Source organism: Orycteropus afer, unplaced genomic scaffold, assembly GCF_000298275.1.
Source record: "Orycteropus afer afer isolate SDZICR_OR568_19922 unplaced genomic scaffold, OryAfe1.0 scaffold00177, whole genome shotgun sequence".
NCBI lineage: Eukaryota > Metazoa > Chordata > Mammalia > Tubulidentata > Orycteropodidae > Orycteropus > Orycteropus afer.
The window spans coordinates 4,958,048-4,980,309 of record NW_006921764.1 but is presented as its reverse complement, the minus strand read 5'-3'; the positions used below and the strand labels follow the sequence as shown (position 1 = coordinate 4,980,309).

Below are 22,262 nucleotides of genomic sequence, written 5' to 3'. Positions count from 1 at the left end.
TCCGAGGAGTGGCTGGTGGGATTGTACCGCCAGCCTTCTGGTTAGCAGTCAAGTGCTTTAGCCACTATGCTACCAGAGCTCCTCCAAATGTTTTTAGAACCATCTTAAATATTTCTCATCAAATTTCACTTTAAAAATATCTATCAAGTTTCAAAAAATGAACTCTAGAAGTTTCTTTCTAGACTTCTACTTGCACAAAGCTTGATAAAAAGATTTTATGTCTTGCTCTGGATTCTCCTAGCTATTTAGATACATTTTAACTTGATCATACACTTACCAAGCAATGCTGATACTAATTAATTGGATTGGTGACTAAAGACTTACACTGAATGATATCGGAGATGGTGGTTTCTGAAATTTAGCAAAGCTGCACAAGTCAATTTGAATCATATATTAACTACTTACAATAACTGGCTCAAGCACAGCAATGGAGCATAAGGATGGTGCAGGAGAGGGACGTGTTCTTTTCTGTCATACTTAGGGTTGCTATGAGTCAAAACTTGACAGCACTTGACAATATTTCAATAAAATACTGGTTGATACGTACTGGCTCAAATAACTCCCTTATGAATTACCTACCCCCTTTATAGCAAAATGGCCTTTCTTATCACTCCACCTTTCTCTTGCTCCTTAATCAATGAATATAAAACTAGCTTAGCTACACAGAGCCCATGGTAACGTTTCAAGAGGCTATACTTCACAAATTCTTGGAAAGGGCGAGAGGTGAGTACACCTTCCCTTCTCATCACCTGTCATGTGCACAAAGGCAGCATATTCTCACCTTTAAGAAGGATCTCATTATTAAGAAGAATTTTTTCACATTAACCTCATAGCCTTGAATCAACAAAATAATTTAGTAGACAAAAATAGAAATGAGTCTCCAAAGTGATCGAATATATGTGCTTTTTAGGTTTATGTTAATAAAAGCTTTGGTCAATCGCTTTAAAAAATTAAAATCATGTTTTTCTTTACTAAAATTTCTATATTGGCAAAGAGACTATAAACTTTTAAATATAAAACCATTTGTGCAGTAAGATGCTCTTAACGTAAGTATAAACTAGACTTTTTAATTGCAATTAAAAATGTTTTCCAAGACCAATAATGCACAGAACCAAAATTTTATAAGCATAGATTATAGAAATAAAAGTTATGCAAAGTATATGATGTTTGAAGATCATTATTCTAGGACAAAAGCATTATTGTAAATACATTAGGGATGGTCGTTAACAACTTATTGTCAGCTTTTCTATCTCTCTCTCTATTTTTTTGCTATACAAATTAATTTCAGTGCAGAAGGAACAGAATTTCTAAATAGAAAACTGAGGTGCCAAGCATGAAAGAATATTATGAGTATGGGGAATGCCTATTTAATATTTTCCTAAGAAAAAGGCAACTATATCTCACACTTTTAAGCACACCTTTATTAGTATTTTCAAGGAAGCAGATGGAAGAGGGTATACCAATAATCTAAACTATAATAAATCAGACTTTTTTCCATAATAGTATATTTCTAAAAGTAAATAAGAGCAACCAATCATTTTATTTTTCAGTGCAAATATTCATCAACTGATCCTTTAAATTTGGTAGGATTAGATACATTTTAGTAACAGTATATCAATAATATAGTTCAAAAGATAAACATGTACTACTGATGAGTATTATATAAAAGATTGAAAAACTCAAAAATGTACTGCCTTTTCGTCTACTTTTAAGAACCAAAATCATCATTAAAGAAAAATAAATCAAATACTATACCTGAATCTGAATGGAAGGAGCTTCAAGTGCTCTGTAAACCATGGGTAAGACACTGTTCTTTATTTCATCAGGAGGAGTTTTGGTTAGTAGCAAATCCATTTTTTGGAGGAAAATTAATAAAATCTGTTTAGGAAAAAGGGGAATAATGTATTAAAGTCTAGAATCTTTAAGTGATTCTATATATGACAAAATTAAAAGTTTTCTCAAAAGAGTAAGTTATAAATTTTGACACTCACCATGTTGCTAGCCTGAAGGCATGGAAGATAAAAACATACAAATCAGGTTTCTTACATTTTAGGAAGCACCATATTTAACTTACTAGTGGTTTAAACATTTAAAAATAGAGACGAATTTCAAAATTCTCATGTACCCACAAGTAATACATAACTCATCTATAAGTACCAACTATCTGGAAAAAACAAAAAACCAAACTCACTGCTATCGAGTCAATTCCGATGCACAGTGACCCTCACTGGGTTTCCAAGGCTGTAAATCTTTATGGAAGAAGATTGCCTCATCTTTCTCCCACAGAGCAGCTGGGAGGTTCAAACCACCTACCTTCTGGTTAGCTGTCAAATGCCTTAACAGCTACATCACCAGAGCGCCATGCTATCTGGAAAGATATTGGGAAAAAAAATAAAAGCCTGAGGGCAACAGAACCAGATGTCCCAAAGATGGAAAATCCATCACTCGGCTTCTATGAAGTCCCTAAGGCAAAGTCTATCTTCCCTTAGTGCAGAGACCAGCCAGGTCATGTAATATTCTACACCACAGCAGATGATAAACTAATTGAAAAGAGAGTGGACTTTAGAGAAGCATGTTAAGAAGAAGGGGTATATAACAGCAAGAAAGGAACTGTAAAAAGTCACACAAAGTACATCATCAAAAAGCACTGCAGCTTTTCTACTTCGTATAGCTGAAAAGGGCCCCAAGTACTTCATTTTCTTCCAATGAGATCCCTGTATTATTACCGAAGTGCTTGGTGAATATCCCCTCCACATCACTGTACTATGGTAGCTAAAAATTATAGTAATTTTAGAAATGTACTCATATCAAGTAAAAACTCACCCTTTAATACCATATTCCTTGAACACACCAGATGAATGAAAATGCCACACTACTTTATAAAATCAGAAGGGTATACTGGAGTCCTGACTTTGTACAGTTCTGATAAAAATGAATTTCAGCTAACCAATTCCCAATAGCACAATTCAAATGTGAGTTACCATAGTATATTAACTGAGTAATTGCACAAAAAACAAACTAGCAAGCTCTTCAATCCACAAATCACTATCTAAATTAACAGATATATAGCATGACCAGTGACCAATTACATCACTTCTTCTAGTGATTAGTCACTGCATCATCTATCATTCAGTTCATGCACAGACAGCAAAGTGTATAGCTACATAACCTTCTTATTCCCCAGTGATAAACTCATTTTACAAAAATGGTAAACTGAAAGAAGGAATTGGCCAACAAACATAAAATGTGCTAGTACATAAGGCTGTAGGTACCATGTGTAATAGCAAAAAGTTGGACACAAAAGGGGATGGTTGAACAAACTATGGTGCTTCCACACCACAGAATATTATGTGATCATTACAAAAATAAGGGTTCAATTTATACCAGTTCACTTGTACACATTTCCTCCATGGTACAGAAAAGCAGGTAATACAATTTCATTTTCAAAAACCTAACAATAGCCATCCCTCCAATATTTAAATATGTGTATGTTTTTGTTTTGTCTGACATTATATATAAGCATAAGAAAAACATAGAAGCATATATTCCATCTTGTAACCTCTGGATAGAGTGAGCAGAGGAGAAAGAAACCAAAAAAGTCTCTCTCTCCATATACACACAGAAGTATGTATCTGTGGGTCTATATTTATACATATATACACATAGTATTAAAAAAAAGTTTCCATGATATAAACAGTACTTATGATTGATATTACCTCATTTATATATAAATATATGTTTAAGAGTGAGTCTAAGAACAAATTAAAGGACAATAATCCAATGTTAAAGATGGAGTGAACTCAAGTAATTGTGATCTCCTTCCTTGTATTTTTCAGTATTGTTGACATTTTCACAATGTATATGTATTATTCATACAACCAGAAAAAAAGTTATTTTCATTGTGGGAAAAAATTAATTAAAAGAAACCAATATATAAGTAGGCAAAACTTCATTTGCCAAAATAAATCTGATCAACCTTATTAATAATCTAAGAACCACAAATTAAAGTAATATCAAGGTACCATTTTACATCAACTAATCTAAATTTCTGAAAAGTTTATCATACATTGCCAGCCTACCTATAGTGAAAGCATTAAGCTCATCCAAAGCTGACCTACATAATCTAATATTTTCTATAGTAACATCTCTTAGGAACAGATGAGTAAATCTATGCCAGGGGTTTCCCTGCCCCTGGAAAATGGTCACTAGGTTTATGTGCTTAATTACAATTTTTATTCAAAGTATTTTGAGAGGTCAGATGCTGTTTAATAAATTATGAGACAAATTTTATTAAAAGTAAGACTATGAACACTTCAAGTACTGACAAGTCTTTATATAATCTCTTTTGTTAGTTACACTTTTGACCTTGGAACATAATCCAGTTGTTTAGGTCAGGTATCCTAAGAATCTACTTAAATGTATCAACTAAATATCTAATTTTTTTCTCCAGTGCAATAGAAATTAGAAAACGTAACAGCTCTTTCAATTCTAACAATTTGTTTTTATCACCTATACTCATCTTTACCAAGAGAAGGTACAGAAATTAATAGGACTGTAAGGAAAAATTCTATGAACAAAAAATAACATTCAAGTGCTCCTGATCCTTCTTTCCTTTCTCACCTATCTGCCACACATACAGAAATTATAAGGACTCAACTGCTTCCATCCATGCAGAATACTTAATTTTGTCAAGTCTCAGTTAAGATTTTTTAGAAGGAATTTTTAACTGGACAACTAAGGAAAAGAAGAATATCAAATAGAGGCAAATAAAAATTCAGATTACAGGTTCTTGAAAGATACTGTCTTGACACATAATTGAGTGGGAATACCTGACATCTACTCCCTTCTGACATGTACTCCATGCTTCAAAGCCTAATGCCCCTGACTTGCCCTTTCTCCAGTCCCCAGGAACTCTCACCTTACTGCTATGCTTCCTTCTGTTCCCCTCCTTTCAAGGGAAAGACTGACTACAAACAGCCTGCCATAAGGCCATTAAAGTAAGTAACTGATGATTTACTAATAAGCTATGACCCTATAGTGGCAGCAACGTAGAATAATAATCACTATGCACCACAAAATTTCATTTGGTCCCAACTACCCATTTCACTTTAGAAATGAGGAAATGGGCTTTAAAAGGGTAACGATTTGTCCAAGTCATGTCTCTAAGATAGGAAGGAGTCCAGATTCAAACTCCAGTGGTGACTCTACTGCTCTGAAGTCTGACTACTTGAATCTGGCACAGAGACATTGTCATGGAGTCTACATCAGAAATTTACTACCTTTTTTCACTTAAAATAAATACGCATATTTTTTCCATGGTGCTGCAAGCATTTTTTCTCTTTTGGTGGCAGTGTTTACTAGCAATAAGGAGAAACAACTGGCACAAGACATCGACAAATTAAAACCCTGAATGACAAAATACACAAAAAAATCAAAGTGTGGGAGAAAAATACATACTTAGTTTCCCAAACCTATAACTTCCAGTAAGGCCAAAGAGTACACAGTATAGCCAATAAAAAATCTCATTACAGTTTATTTTCTGAGATGGTAATTCATAGAGAGCTGCACACATTTACTTGCAAAGTCTATATATAATCTTAAGAATGGTTCACTTCAATTAGCTTCTGACTAAGGTAAAAGAAAGTGTTAATAATCTTACTTCAAATTTGAAAGTCACATATGTTCCTTTTGTATTCAATGACAAGTCATACTCATAAAGAATACCAATGAATAAAAATGCAAAAATATCTGCATACATACCTGGATTGGTTCCTGCTGTTTAAAGACAGGGCCAAGTTCAGGTAGAATTAATTTGACATATTCTTCTTTGGTGCATTCCTCAGCAATCAGTAGAACATTGGGCAAAACAAAAGGTACCATGTCAGGGTTTACAAACTCTGAAGTCAAACAAGGTAAAATTCTCTGCACAATGACCCGCTGAAAGACAAAATGTTTTTACAAAACAGAATTTATTTCAGATCTTTAGTGTTAACATTGATGTTATAGTTTAAATTCTCCTATCCTTTTAAGTAGTGTGACCATGAAATAAATGTCCAAATTGGAAAGTTTTGAGAGTAAAATGGGGTATCATTCCTAATAATGCCAAAAGGCATAACTTAGTAATATCCCAAAGGAGGGCATATGGCCATTTGGGAAACTTTCCCAAATTAGTTTTCATTAATATATTTCTCCTCTTAATTCTTTCATTACTCATAAGTAACAGCACACAACTTAAGCACTGTCTTGTATTGTACTTCTGTTCATTAAAGGATTATTTTGTAATATAACCTCATGGACTACATTTATACATTACATTACATAAAAGAGCAGGGAAAACCTGTGTAACAAGTCAACAATTTCAACCACCAATTTACAATTTATAATTTATAATAGTTAAGAAGCAACTTTCTATCTTTGAACATGTAAATATTTTCATGCATGCTAACCGTATTTATACTATAAGGGCCTTGAGAACAGGGACAATATTTTATGTTTCCTTGTTCTTTCTCCTTATTCTCTAACAGCACCTAAATAAGGCACCAGACAAACAGTAGATAATCAGTGAATACGTGACAGATTAACACTAAAAAAGTTTTTGTAATCAGCAATTACTGGCTTTTTAACCAGTGCCGCCTCTTTGGCATTCACTAGAACTTTCCAGACTATAGTACTCTTGCTGTTATAAGACGAGAGGGAGAGTTAAGGAAATTGAAGAGGCTAGCATCAATAAGACAGCCCTCATGCCACAGCTGTTAAGTGCTCAGCTGGTAACCAAAAAATTGGTGGTTCAAACCCACCCAGTGGCTCTGTGGGAGGAAAGGCTTGGCAATCTGCTTCTGTAAAGATTACAGCCAAGAAAACCCTATAGGGCAGTTCTACTCTGTTACATGGGGCTGCTGTGAGTAGGACATGACTCAGTGTCACCCCACACTGACAGCACTGGTAAAGTACCTCCTGAATTGGGGGGGTGGCAGTGATCTCCACAATGATGGCTACAAACCTCCCTCTCTTCTGACATTTAATGCTACAGTGCCACCTTTGCAGAGGCAATATCCTTCTAATCCTTCTTAACCTATTTAATTATTTTTAATGATGCAAAAAAGTTTACTAAACTTTTGGCTACCGTCCGCAGCCTTTTATAGTCATTTATACACTTAAGGCAAAAGTCATCTTTATTTCTTTGGAAGAGTTATCACAGTAAGTGAAGGTAAATTTTAAATTCTAAAATCCTGGCTATAATCAGAAACTGATCAACAACAAACCTTGGGAAGTTTTGGTAGAACTTTTGGCAGTCCTTTGAAAAACTGTGATTTCTGAAGATTATCTCTTTGGAATAAGGTATCAAAATATTGCAATGTTACTGCACCAACATCATCAAAGAAGGGAATCTAAAATAAGGAAATAAAATTATTTTGATAAATATTAACATCAAAGTACTCTGATTCACTAAAGGATTATTTTGAAATCATAGTTTGGTAAAAATAAATTCAGACAAAAACTAGCTAAGTGCTAAGGACCACTTTAATAAAACTTCTAACTATAAAATCAGGATAAAGTAATAAACAAATAAATTTTATATGCAAGTTCAAATTATCAATCAGTACCTGTGAGCTGGCTGGGCATAACTACTAAAATACTGAAAGTTTAAGTAAATATTTTGAAGGCATAAAAACAATAAATAATGCCCTAAAAATCCACATGATATGAGTGAATTAAAGTGAATTCTCTGGGAGTGCAGAACGTCTGCATAGCTACTTGTGGCTCTCAGGACTTTTCATCTGAAATGTTAACTTCATATCAGAACAAATATGTACACAAATTATGTAAATGTCTAAGATTATAAAGAAGCTGAAAATTTAACCTGTTCAAGAACACAGATGCTATTTGGGGACTACATTTGACTAACCTTATTTAGAAGCAATTGATCTACTTTAACTCATTTTTTGGTCCCTTTACCTAAGGCAGAATTCATGCATACTCACCTTTGTCATTTGATCTGCATCTGGTCTTACAGCTGGAGTTACATTTAACAGCAGTTTTACATGTTCACGTACTTCCTCAGGTATATTAGCAAGTGAGCTAGATCCTAAACGACTCAGCTATTCAAAACACAGTAATATTAAATATGAATATAAAATATTAAAAAAGACATATATCACCACTGTCAGTAGCCTATGTAAGAACCCTTTTTTTTAAATTTACCTATAAATATATTTGTAACAAAGACACTCTGGAAATGTATGCTATAGAAGCTGAGATGTAACATACAAGAGAAACAAAAACAAAGGCATTGTCTATAAAATAAGAAGCTCTGGTGGCTTAGTGCCTAAGGCATTTGACTGCTACCCAGAAGGTTGGCAGTTCAAACCCACTAGCCACTCCAGTGAAAGCACACTGGGCAATCTGCTTCCATAAAGATTTACTGTCTTGGAAACCCAAAAGGGGTCACTATGAGTTGGAATCAACTCGAGAACAGAAGTTTGGTTTTGGTTTTTTCTGGTCTACAAAATGTTTATTCAGTACTTTTTAAAAAAGGTTTGGATAGGGTGTAAGATATGTGTCCTCTTGCATTATAAAGTCCAATAAATCAAGCTGGAGTGGATTAAACTAATTGTGTAACTGTGCTTGCTAGGGTTCAAAGTAAAAAAGTTTCAGATTCATCTTTAACTGTAAGATGTCAAAGGGAGGCAGCCTGCTCTAACAGAAAACAATACACACAAAAGTTGTCAATTGGCATGAGCTATACAGCACATAACAACAGCAACACTTCCCTCCTTTCACAAAGTGTTTTTGATGTGTCTGCTCATCTGACTGTGTCAGTATACTGAGAACATAAAATTTCTAAGACATATGGAGAAATAATAAACAAAATTAATCAACATTAATTAAAAAAAATCAGCATGACACAAACTATAAGCAACTAGCCAACTGACAACTTTTGTGTGTATTGTTTGGGAGCTTAAAGTGTGTATAAATGCACAAACACACACATATACATCAAATACAAATTTTTAAAAACTGACACTTCAAACAAATATAAACAGTTTTTAAAATGCTTCTAAAAAGCAACTTGCATTAAAACAGGAAATAATTTTGCATACATAATGGTACAACCATTCTGCATTTAGGTAAATGAGGGCTAGAAATTATGAGCAATCAAATTTGTCACTTGATCAAATTTTACTTTCAAAAACTGTATTCTATTTCTTCTTCTTTGCTGTTGTGGTAACTTACATATAATATGCATTCCCCACAGTCTCAGCTCCTAAGTTTTTTAGCACAAAATGAAGATTAACCTGGAGAGCTGTTTTTCTTCAGTGAATTCAACTTACATGTTTTATCTTTGTTCAAACGCTTAATATTTATTATTTGTCTGCTGAACAAATTGCTAATTCTTTTGTTGCATGGTTATTAAAAAAAATGTTCAATATCTGAAATTGGTTCTATTACTAAAACAAAATACCCAGTATTTGAGGACCATATTTCAATATTCACCCTTGTAAATACACGTTAAGTAATTAAAGTTGTAGTAACAAACTTGAAATGCTGCTGATGTCAGATGGCATCTAGTCGACTCCGAACCCCAGCAACCCCCCGTACTGCCCAGCCCTGTGCCATCCTCACAACCACGGCTCTGTCTGAGCCCACTCGGCAGCCACTGTGTCAATCCATCTCCATGAGGGTTTTCCTCTTTTTCGCTCGCCTTCTACTTTATCAAGCATGATGTCCTTCTCTAGGTACTAGTTCCTCCTGATAACATGTCCAAAGTATATGAGACAAAGTCTCACCATTCTTGCTTCTAAGGAACATTCTGGCTGTACTTCTTCCAAGACAGATTTGTTTGTTCTTTTGGAAGTCCACGGTATATTCAATATTCTTCACCAACACTGTAATTCAAACCAAAACCAAACCAAACTCACTGCCCTGGAGTATGTCTAGACTCACAGCGACCCCTCCTTGGGTGAGGTGGTATCTCTATGGAAGTACATTGCCCAATCTTCCTTCCAAGGAGTGGCTGGTGGGTTTGAACCACCCACCCTCTGGTTAGCAGCCAAGTGCCTCAGACACTACACCACCAGAGCTCCCCCATAATTCAAAGGCACCAATTTTTCTTCCATCTTCCTTATTCACTGTCCAGCTTTTACATACATATGAGACAAATAAAATACGATGGCTTGGGTCAGAAGCATGTGACTCCTCATAGTGACATCTTTGCTTTTTATCACTTTAAAGGGGTCTTTTGAGGCAGATCTGCCCAATGCAATACAGCATTTGATTTCTTGACTGCTACTTTCATAGGCATTGACTGTGGATCCAAGTAAAATGAAATCCTTGAAACTTGAATATTTTCTGTTTACCAAGATCTTGCTTGTTAGTCTCGTTGTGTGGATTTTTCAAAAATTTATAGTAAGGTATAATCTGTACTGAAGACTGTAGTCTTTAATCTTCATCAGTAAGTACTGTAAGTTTTCCTCATATTTAGCAAGTAACGTTGTATCATCTGCATATTGCAGACTGTTAATGAGTCTTCCTCCAATCCTGATGCCACATTCTTCTTCATCTAGTCCAGCTTCTCAGACACTGTGCATGTAAGTATAGTAAAAGGATACAAACCTAATGCATACTTTTCCTGATTTTAAACCACACAGTATTCCCTTGTTCTATTTAAATAACTGTTTCTTGGTCTATGAACAGGTTTCTTATGAGCACAATTAAATGTTCTGAAAATCTGATTCTTCGCAATGCCTTTCCATATTTAATAAAACACAGTCAAACATCTTTCTTGTATTATCTGCTTTTAGCCAAGGTCCATCTGACATTAGCAATGATACATGATATACCTCATTCCACGTTCTCTTCTGAATCCAGCTTGAATTTTGGGCAATTCCCTATCAATGTACTGCTGCAAACATTTTTGAATTACTATTGTTAAAACAAAAATTTCAAGATCTATTGGTAAATATAACACTGTCAGTGACAGCATAATATCCAAACACCTACAAGGAAGACTAGTCAATATGATTATTATTCAAATTTATGCACCAACCACTAATGCCAAAGATGAATGCAGTGTAGTAAATTACTTAGTATGGCCTTTCTACCCATAAGTCATTGTAAACTCAGTGGTGGAATGAGCAACTGAGGAGCACCTGATTATAAATATTATCCATCTGGGTTATTTCTCTTGGGCGTGGCACAATGCAATGTTATGGGAGGCTCACTCTCAGGTGCTTAGAATTCTGTTGTTATTATTGGTTGTTTTGGCCACTTTGCCAAGCTCAAAAGGAGGACTCCTAGAGGCAGAACTCTCTCTGACTGCTGGTTGAGGAAGACGTGCTGCTGAAAGAGACACGTACTGCTAGGAAAGAGGCACAAGAGACACACGTTGCTGAGTAAGACACCAAGGGACATGCACTACTGGGGGAGAGACTTGGCTGAGAGACAGTAGGCTGGGAGAGAGACTGAGCATTTTTCCTGAACTTGAATTGTAACCTGGTGCTTCCCTAATAATCCCCATAATCTGTGAGTTCTGTGTGACCACTGCAGCGAATTATCGAACCCAGGACAGAGGTGGTGGGTGCTTTGGGAGGAAAGGTTGGAGAAAGGGCTGGAGGGAGGCAGCATGTCTGGCCTTGCAGGGATAGGCCTTGGGTTATTGATGGTGACTCTGTCTTCCTCTTGTGGGATTAGAGGAGGTCAGAACATGTGGCCTCCTTGCCCTTTTTGTAATGAAGAAACTAAAGATTTTTTTTAACCAATTTCTACATTTTTCATTTGATCAAACATGCAATCAAGATTCATTGATAATTACTGGTGAATAGAATGCAAAAGCCAGAAACAAAGAAGTATCTGCTTGGAAAATATGGCCTTGGGATAGAAACAATGCTAGAAATCGCATGACAAAGTTTTGCAAGACCAACTATTTATTCACTGCAAATACCTTTTGTCAACAACATAAACAGCAACTATACATGTGAACCTCACCAGAAGGAATACACAGGAATCAAATCAACTATATCTGGGGAAAGAGATGATGGAGAAGTACAGTATTACCAGAAAAAGGCCAGGGGCCAACTGCAGAATAGATCATCAACTGCTCATATGTAAGTTCAAGCTGAAGCTGAAAAATATTAAAACAAGTCCATGAGAGCAAAAGTTCAGCCTTGAAACTATCCCACCTGTATTTACAGACCATCTGAAGAATGGCTTTGAGGCACTGAACAGTAATGACCAAAAACCAGACAAGTTGTGGGATGAAATCACGCATGAAGAAAGCAAAAGGTCATTAAAAACACAAGAAAGAAAAAAAAAAAAAAAATGGATGTCAGAAGAGACTCTGAAATCAGCCCTTGAACATTAGCTAAAGCTAATAGAAGAAACAATGAAATAAAAGAGATGAATAGAAGATTTCAAAGGGTGAACTGAGAAGACAAAGTAACGCAACGTACAAAGATGGGGAGTTAGAAAACCAAAAGAGAAGAACATGCTTGACATTTCTCAAGCTGAAAAGCTGAGGAAAACATTCAAAAGCCTCAAGTTGCAAGATTAAAGAATTCTATGGGCAAAATATTTAACAATGCAGGAAGCATCAAAAGAAGATGGAAGGAATACAGAGTCTATATCCAAAAGGGTTGACGTTCAACCATTTCAGGAGGTAGCATATGATCAACAACTGGTGGTACTGAAGGAAGAAGTCCAAAGTACATCGAAGGTATTGGCAAAAAACAGGCTCCAGGTATTGATGGAAATGTTCCAACTAATGGATGCAATGCTGGATGCACACACTCATCTGTGTCAAGAAATTTGGAAGACAACTACCTGGCTAAGTGACTTTTAGAGATTCATAATCATGCTCATTTAAAGGAAGGTGAGCCAATGGCATACAGGAAGTAGCAAACAATATCATTTATATCGCATGCAAGTGAAAGTATGCTGAAGATAATTTAAAAATGGTTGTACCAGTACATTTACAGAACTTCCAGAATTTTAAATTTTAACTAGTCCTCATTATTTATGAAATTACTTCTGTTAAAATGAGTATATGCAAATTTAAAATAGGAAGCATTCATCTCATTTCAGAGAATTTTCTGAATGCATGACAAAAAAAATAAAAAAAACATTTTATCAAATATTTAATGCAATCTATTATTTTATAGGCAAATACCTGATCCAACTGTCTGCTAAAACTCTTGTAAATATCTTGCTTGTTGACTTCAAATATAGGTTTCCCTTTATTAAATACAGCATACATAACAGTTCCTAAAGAGTACATATCACTGGCTGCTTCACAGCTCACAGAAAGTATGTATTCAGGAGCCAAATATTCGGGATTTGGAAGACACAATGATGGCAAATTTGGGTCCCATTCTTTGCAAGGAAATTTAGGCTATAAGAGAGAAAAGGCATGAATAAATTAAATATGTTGAATGAAAAAAAAACCGCTATCAAGCAGCAATAATCTATCCTTAAATTCATACCTCAGTCATGCAAATAAAAATGCTCCTACGCCACTACTACTATCAATCCTAAAATTCCCAAAACTACAAATCTGGAAAAGTTCAAGCATCAAATTGAGAGAGAAGAATAAAAACTCTTAAAACTGTGAGGTGAGATATTTCTTCCAAGAGACACATCATCACTATGAAGATACAGTATGAATACGGGAACAAATAGTTATGTTTTGTAATATACAGGCTTCATGTTTTATGGGTTCAAATAAATTGTTCTTTGAAAATTTTTTCTTGTACTAACTAGCCATGTGATTTAGTTCATAGGTTCAAAAGGTTGTTGTAAGAATTAAACAAATATGCAGAGGAGAGACCTAGCACAGTACCTGACACCACAGCATGTACTCAACCAAACAAATTCTTCTTGCTTCTCCTAAAATTCGCTTCTTAAATTAGAAGTCATCTTTAGGTCAAATCATGGTCCTTTAAGAACTACATACAGTAAAAATCTAAAATGTAAGAACTACATATAGTAAAAATATAAATGTAACCTAAGACGCCACATCACAAGGGCTTTCTATGCCATAGGAAACTTTTAACACAAAACATGCAGTGTTTCCCTACAGATGAAGAGGAAAGTATCATAATCATTAAAAATAGACACACTGGAACCAGAAAGACGGAGTTCAAGTCCTGGCTCTATCATGTACCACCTGCCTAAACAGGTTATTTACTCTGTAAGTCTACATTACTCATCTGCATATTCCTATATCTCACTGAGTTGTTGTGAGAATATATGAAAAATGTTTGGAAAAGCCCTTCAATAAACATTAGCTATTATTATCACTCTTATTATTGTTACTACTATGCTCCCTAAAGATTCTATGGTCCAGTAAGTTGGAAAAACACTGGTAGGGATTGACAGATATTTGAAGTTCTCACCAAGAAGAAAAAATAAATTAATACAATAGTTCTCATATTTATTTAACTCTGGCATCTTTTCTCAAGTAACACTAACTACCACAGAACTAATGAGCTGAAGAATACTCTTAGTGAAAGCTAGGCTCAATGAACAATAGAAATTTTCTAGAAAGCAGTACATTTAACCACACCATTTTAACACTGAGACTATTTCTACACTTCAGACTCATAAATCCTCTAGTCCATTCCAGATGCAATCACAAATTTCCAGGATTTAAAAAATGAGATGCCTAAAACCTTCATTACCTCTTGTTCAGATGGATTGGTCGATGACACACAAAAATCAAAGCCCATTATTTTCCAGGCTCCACTTTTATTCAAAATTATATTTTCAGGAGTAATATTTCCATGAACCATTTTCACACTGCTATGCAAAAATGACAATCCTTCAGAAACCTATAAATGGAAATAACCAGGCATTTTTATATAAAACTCCTTTCAATGACAATAATAAAATGTTTAAAAAATCTATTTAAAAATCACAAATATTATTGATGCTTCTCTCAATAAGTGAATTTTACATGTGAACTAACAACAAAATTTCATTTTATATATATATATATATATATATATATATATATATATGTATTTCAAAAGAATATATATTCTTAATTGCCAGAATAATCTAAGCATTAGTGGAGAAAACATCAGTTATGAAACTAAAGTATAACTATGTATTAATTTCCTTTCTATATCCACTAAAGCAGAAGGAAAGAAAAGATAAATGATCCTTTTCCTTAGTCTGGGGATTAGAAAAGGGAGACTGGAGATGTCCTTGGGCACCAACTTTCAACCCACTACAAACCACCTATGGTTTTATTGATTTTGTCTTTTTCTGTATCACTGATATCCACCCTGATCTTTATTGTTTTATTTTTTCAGTTTACTTTGGAAGTGCATTCATAGACCTCTCTAGTTCTGAGATGTTTATTTATTTATCTTTTCTTTTCTTTTTTTTTTTTTTTAACGTGTAATTTGGGTGAAAGTTTACAGAGCAAATTCACTTTCCATACAGCAGCTCACATACACTTTGTCTCATGACATGGACTGCAATTTCCCACAATGCAACAGCTCCCCTCCCACATCTCCCCCATAGTTACTTCTTCCCTGTGTCCTTCCCTCCCATGCACTCCTGCCTCCCAAGCTGTCTCCCTGTGCATACACAGCCTCTAGGACTGAGATGTTTATAAGGCATTCAAGTGGAGAGAAATCAAGAAGGCCATTACATAGTCAAGTCTGGACTTCAGAACAGTTTCTAAGCATAGTTTGACGGTGGACGTGTCAGGATTTGTGGACGGATTTGTATATAAGAAAAAAAGGTTCTCAATCTCATGAGTCAAACAGGGAAATACATATTAAACTTACAGTGAGATTCTATTAAATGAAATAAAAATTTTACAAAATTTTAAAAAAGACTGACAATACTAAATATTAGCTGGTGAGAGCGTAACTGGTACAAAAAGTCTGCAAAACCATTTGGTATCATACACTGAATTGAACATAGGCATATCCAGCAATTCTACTCCAAGGTATATACCCAAGACAACTGGGCACATATGCTCAAGAAAAAATATTTATTAAAGTTTTAGAGATGTATTATAAAAGCCAGGAGCTAAGTAGGGAGGGGCAAAGCCAAAAGTTAAAAATAATATAAATGACCTTTGTCAATGGAATGGATAAATAATTTGTGGTATATTCATAAATTGTAATAGTACAACTATAGCCAAAAATGCTGATGAATTTCACAAGGTTGGGCTTCTGAAATTCTGGATAATGTTTTCTTCTTGACACTGGTGGCAGTTATGTGGGTGTGTTAGCAGTGTGATAATTCAATGAGCTGCACATGTATGACTTCTAGACTATTCTGTGTACATGTTATATTTCCATTAAAATTTTTTTTTAAAATAGAATGACCTCAACTTCTACTTCCAACAGATGGAGTAACAGGAACTAAATTTAGCTCCCATATGAAACAACCAAAACAACAGTAAAATATATGAAACTTTCAATACTTTTAGTACACTGGACAGTGATGCCTAAGAGATGGTAAACAAACAAGATGAGCCCTACAGCTGCCCTAGTCCAAAACAGAACATATTCTGGACCATAAAACAAGATTCAATAAGTTAAAAAACAAGTGACATAAAATATGTTCTGTAACCACAATGTAATTAAATCTGAAAACTAACATACTTTTAAATAACCTATGGGTTAGGGAAGAAATCAAAATGAAAATTTTAATGTATTTTGAATTGAATGAAAATGAAAACACAACCTATCAAAATTTGTGGCATGTCACTAAAGCAGTACTTGGAAGAAAATTTAAACTACTTAACGCCTATATTAGAAAAGAACAGTTTCAGATCAATGACTTCAGCTTCCTCCTTATAAAAACTGTAATCTAAAGTGAATTGACGAAAGGAAACAAAGATCAGATTGGAAATCACTGCTATAAAAGCAAGGAAAGAGAAAATCAATGAAACCTAAAGCTGGTTTGTAGGTTGAATGGTGGCACACAAAGACAAGTCTGATGTCGACATCCTAATTCCTGGAACCTGTGAATATTATCTGACTTGGAAAAGGAGTTTTTGTAGATGTAATTAAGTTAAGGATATTGAGAGAGGGGATTAACAAGGATTATCTGGGTGGCCCCTAAATGCAATGACAAGTGTCCTTATAAAAGACACATAAAGGAGAAAAACAAAGAGGAATAGGCAATAGGACCACCGAAGAAGAAACTGAACTGATGCAGCCATAAGCCAAGGAAAGCCTTAAACCACAAAAAGCTGGAAGAGCAAGAAACAGATTATCCTCTAGAGCTTTTGTAGGGATTGCAATCCCATCAATATGTTGATTTCAGACTTCTGGCCACTAAAAATGTGAGAAAATAAATTACTGTTGTTTGTTATAAGCCACCAAGATTGTGCTAATTTGTTAAAGCAGCCACAGAAAACTAATCTTTGAGAAAAAATCAATGAAACTGACAAACCTCTGACCAAAATGATCAGAAAAAAAGAAGAAAAGACACAAATTAACAACATCAAGAATGCGGGGGTGACATCACTACAGGTTGAATGGAAAAAATTCTCTGCCATCAAGTGGATTCCAACTTGTAGTGACTCTACAGGACAGAGTAGAACTGCCCCCACAGAGTTTCCAAGGCTGTAAATCTTTATGGAAGCAGTTGTCATGTTTCTCCTGGGGAGCAGCTGGAAAGTTTGAACCACTGACCTTTTGGTTAGCAGCCAAATGCCTTAAGCACTGTACCACCAGAGCTCATCACTACAGATTATACAGATATTAAAAGGATAATAAAAAATATTATGAAATACTTTATTCTAGTAAATATGACATTTTAAGTAAAATGAACCATATGCAAAAATTTACTCAAAATGAATCATAAGCTAAAATTATACAAATTCTAGAGGAAAACATAAAAGGACGTATTTATGACTCTAGATCAGGCAAAAATTTCCTGGACATGACACCAAAAATATAATCCATGAAAAAACACACTGATAAAATAGACATCATCAAAATTAAAAAGTTCTGCTCTGGAGAAACAACAAAACAAGCCACAGGCAGAAAATATTTACAAATCATTTAACAAAGGACTTGTTCTAAAATATGTATCTCAACTCAAAAACCAAACTCAATGACATCAAGTCAATTGAGACTCACAGAGACCCCCCCCATTGAGTTTCCAAGGCTGTATGTATTTGTGGAAGCAGAGTGCCCCATCTTTCTTCTGCAGAGCAGCTGGTGGGCTTAAACCACCAACTTTTTGGTTAACAGCCAAATGCCTTAACCACTACACCACCAGAGCTCCTGAAAATACATAAAGAGCTTTTAAAACTCAGTAAGAAAACAAATAGCCCATGTAAAAAAATGGGCTACAGAAATGAACACTTCATTTAAAAAAAAAAAATTCAGATGGCAAATAAGCATATGAAAATGTACTCAGAAGTACTATTCATCAGAATAATGCAAATTAAGACAACAATGAGATAGCACTGCACATCTATTACAATGGTTAAAATTTTAAAGGACCAATCATACCAAATTTTGGCAGAGATGTGAAAAAACAGAACTCTCATACACAGCTGGTGGGAATGCAAAATGGTAATAGCCATTTGGAAAACAAGTTTGTCAGTTTCTTAAAAAGTGAAATATATACAAACCATTTGATCTAGCCATTCCATTTCTAGGTATTTCCTAGGAGTAATGAAAGCATATGTACAGACAAAAACTTGTAATGAATGTTCATAGCAACTTTCTTTGCAATAGTCAAAAACTGAAAAGAACTTAAATAACCTTCAACAGGTGAATGGATTAAAAAATGGTGGAATAGTCATACAACAGACTATTTATTGCTCAGTTAAAAAAAAAGAATGAACTACTGATATGTACAACAATATGGATGTTGTATTTCAAAATAAGTACGTTAAATCAAAGAAGCAAGACCCAAAAAAAGTATATACTATTTGACTCACTGATAAAACTTTAAAAAATGCAAACTGATCCATAGTGACAGGAAGCAGTTCAGTGGTTTCATGGAAACTGGGGATAGAAGGGTGGCAAGGAGCAGAAGGGAGAGACTACAAAGGGCAAGAGGAAGCTTTTGCAGGTTTTGCCTATGTTCATTACCCTGACCATGGTGATGGAAATAAACTTACAAAACTGCCTATTTTGAATATGTATAGTTTATTGTATGCCAGTTACATTTCAATAAAACTTTAAAAAATAACAAATTATCTCTGCTCCCTAAGAACTTAGAATATGCCACATAAATTAACTCTATAAACCCAAAAGTATTATTTCGATAAACAGGGAAAGGATAAATTTTTAAAGTAGACATATAATAAAGGGCTAAAAACTCTCGATATCTACTAAATAATTTCTTTAACAATGTCATTTTAAATTTTTTACTACTTTATTTTTTTATCTCAACTTAATGTTTTATGAAATACATTACATAATTTAACACTCTAAAGGAACAAAATAAAATGGACCCACTCCCATCCTCCAGCTGCTTAGCTCCCCTCCCCAAAGGTTCCCATGTTATCAGTTTCATATATTTAACATATCAATTACAACAATTAAACTGGAAAAAAAATTCTTGATTATAGAAATAATTTAAATTACTGAAAAGATCCTAAAGGTTTACATGGCTGATAAACTTGCAACAGTCAAAATTAATTTGAAAGACACTCTTCACTTGTTGAACAAAAATACATACCTGAAGCAAACCATATTTGGTTTCTACATCATAAAGTTTATAATCCTTAATGTCTGGAGATATGGGGGAAGGTAGGTTTTCCCAGTTACCAAGAACATTAGCTAAACTGGCAAAAACTGGTTCTGTACAAAATGCCAAGCAATCCCTGTTTTAAATAAAGAAAAAAAAGTTATTTACTACCATATTCTCCACATTATCAAAGTCAATTACTTAAATATATATATATTAGAAATCCTATTAAGCCATCAACAAGATAAACTATTTCAGACTTGTTAGTTTCACTTAATCTTTCAAATGAAGTGCTTTTGACAAGTGTGATACTTTTTAAAAATTCAACAAGTCAAAATAAGACATTATTTCAACTATATACTTCAAATGATTGATATTCTTTATGGAAAACAAATTAACTGATTCAAAGTAATATTACATTATATCTATGATATCATCCCTCCTTCTAAGGCTATACATTTCAGAATATGCTCAAAGAAACCTGCAGATTTCCCACAGATGCTCCTGGAGCAAGAAGAATCAGGACGAAGCCAATAGGTTACAGCTCCAGGCCCTGTGTTCCCATTTCAGTCAGAGTCATTTTCTTTTATTTATTTTGTATACCATTTTGAAAAGTGTCATAGTTTTGAAAATTTTAAAATTATTGCTCTTTGACATACAAGGTTTACAAATCAGAAAAAGATAATTAACATTTAATAAGCCTCTCAGAGTTAAGGCTTTGAAGACAGACATCTGACGTCAAGTTTCAGCATCCCTATTCCCTGACATGGTGACACCAGAGCACTGAGCCTCATTGCCCATCCGTAAAATGGTGGTAATACACCCATCTTCCAACATTACTGTGAAGATCAAACGAGATAATGCATGTAAAGTACATAGCACAGTTCTCAGCACGTAAGCTCAATAAATGCTTACTACTGCTATTCTGGGAGCTCTGGTAGCATAGGGGCTAAGGCACTTGACTGCTCACCAGATGGCTGGTGGTTCAAACCCATCAGCCACTCCTCGGAAGGAAGGTTGGGCAATCCTACTTCCGTAGCGATACTGCCTCGGAAACCCAAGGAGGGGTCGCTATAAGTCAGGGCTGACTCGATGGCACATAACAACAACAACAACAACTGCTGTTCTAAGGAGAACTGGTGGTATAGTGGTTAAAGCATTTGGCTGCTAACCAAAAGACCAGTAGCTCGAACCTACCAGCTGCTCCCAGGAAGAAAGATGGGCAGTCTGCTTCTGTAAAAGTTTACAGCCTTAGAAACGCAATGGGGTCATCACTATGATTTGGAATCATCTTGATGGCATTGAGTTTGGTTTTTTGGTTACTGCTATTATAGTTACCAAGTGTTTGAGGCTCAAGTCTTAATTAACATTTTAGGCCTTGGGTTTTTGGCTCTGGCAATGAAACACTACAAGGTAGTGCAGTAACAGAGCTACACCAAGCCTCTGTGCCTGGACAGTAATTGTTTAATGGCAATTACATCCTTTGAGGTTACATCTGTCTGCAATACTTGAATAACTTTTCTTTTGCTTTATATCCATTTTTCAAATGACAGCATATGCAGAAGCTCACTATGTATAAGAGATAAAGACAAAGCTGCTTTAAAGTTTTTTAAAAAACCAGAGAACAGTAAATGCTAGAGAAGGTGTGGAGAGACTGGAACCCTCATACATTGTTGGTGAGACTGTAAAATGGTCCAACCTCTGTGAAAAACGCTATGGTGCTTCCTTAAAAAGCTGGAAATAGAAATACCATATGATTCTGCAATCCCACTATATATCCTAGAGAAGTAAGAGCTGTGACACGAACAGATACATGCACACTTATGTTCATCACAGCACCATTCAAAACATAAGAAAGATGAAACAACATAAACACCCATCAACAGCGGAAGGGATCAACAATGTATGGCATATACACACAATGGAATACTATGTAACATTAAAGAACACTGATGAATCTGCAAAATATCTTAAAACATGCATGACCTTAGAGGGTATTATGCCAAGTGAAATTAGTCCACCACAAAACAACAAATATTATATGAGACCACTAATGTGAAAACTCAAGTAAAGGGTTTCACTAAAAAAGAAACATTCTTTGATGGTTACCAGGGGTGAGTACAGGGGAGAGTAAACCACTAACTAGAGGGCAGACACAGAATTCATTTGGATGAAAGAAAGAAAACAAATTTTCAAAAGAGAGAGAGGGAAGGTAGCCAGAGTCCAGTGGTCAACCTTGATTGAGGAGATGAAGTTCAGTATCTACTAGGTAACTGATAGAACCTGGAGTGTGTAGGGGACATACCATAAGAGAGTTGTTGTTGTTGTTGTTATGTGCCATCGAGTCAGACCCGACTCATAGCGACCCCTCCTTGGGTTTCCGAGGCAGTATCACTACAAAAATAGATTGCCCCATTTTCCTTCCGAGGAGTGGCTGGTGGGTTTGAACCACCAGCCTTCTAGTTAGCAGTCAGGGGCCTTAGGCACTACGCTACCAGAGCTCCTATAAGAGAGTAGCACACTAAAAAAGGGCACTGAAAATCTGCTCAAGATTACTCTTGAAGCTCAACTGAATACTGATCAGA

General features: G+C 35.0%; 1 protein-coding gene across 1 annotated transcript in view; it reads right to left on the bottom strand.

Annotated features, from left to right (window-relative positions):
• SCYL2 (SCY1 like pseudokinase 2) overlaps positions 1 to 22,262 on the bottom strand; it is a 75,942-nt gene that overhangs the window by 38,032 nt on the left and 15,648 nt on the right. Inside the window, exons 3-10 of the mRNA XM_042781829.1 lie at positions 19,669 to 19,813; positions 14,676 to 14,825; positions 13,166 to 13,387; positions 7,983 to 8,099; positions 7,263 to 7,388; positions 5,761 to 5,937; positions 1,992 to 2,003; positions 1,756 to 1,878 (exon numbers count right to left, since the gene is read on the bottom strand). Of these exons, the coding sequence (XP_042637763.1) occupies positions 1,756 to 1,878; positions 1,992 to 2,003; positions 5,761 to 5,937; positions 7,263 to 7,388; positions 7,983 to 8,099; positions 13,166 to 13,387; positions 14,676 to 14,825; positions 19,669 to 19,813 (1,072 nt within the window). The remainder of the gene's footprint in view (positions 1 to 1,755; positions 1,879 to 1,991; positions 2,004 to 5,760; positions 5,938 to 7,262; positions 7,389 to 7,982; positions 8,100 to 13,165; positions 13,388 to 14,675; positions 14,826 to 19,668; positions 19,814 to 22,262) is intronic.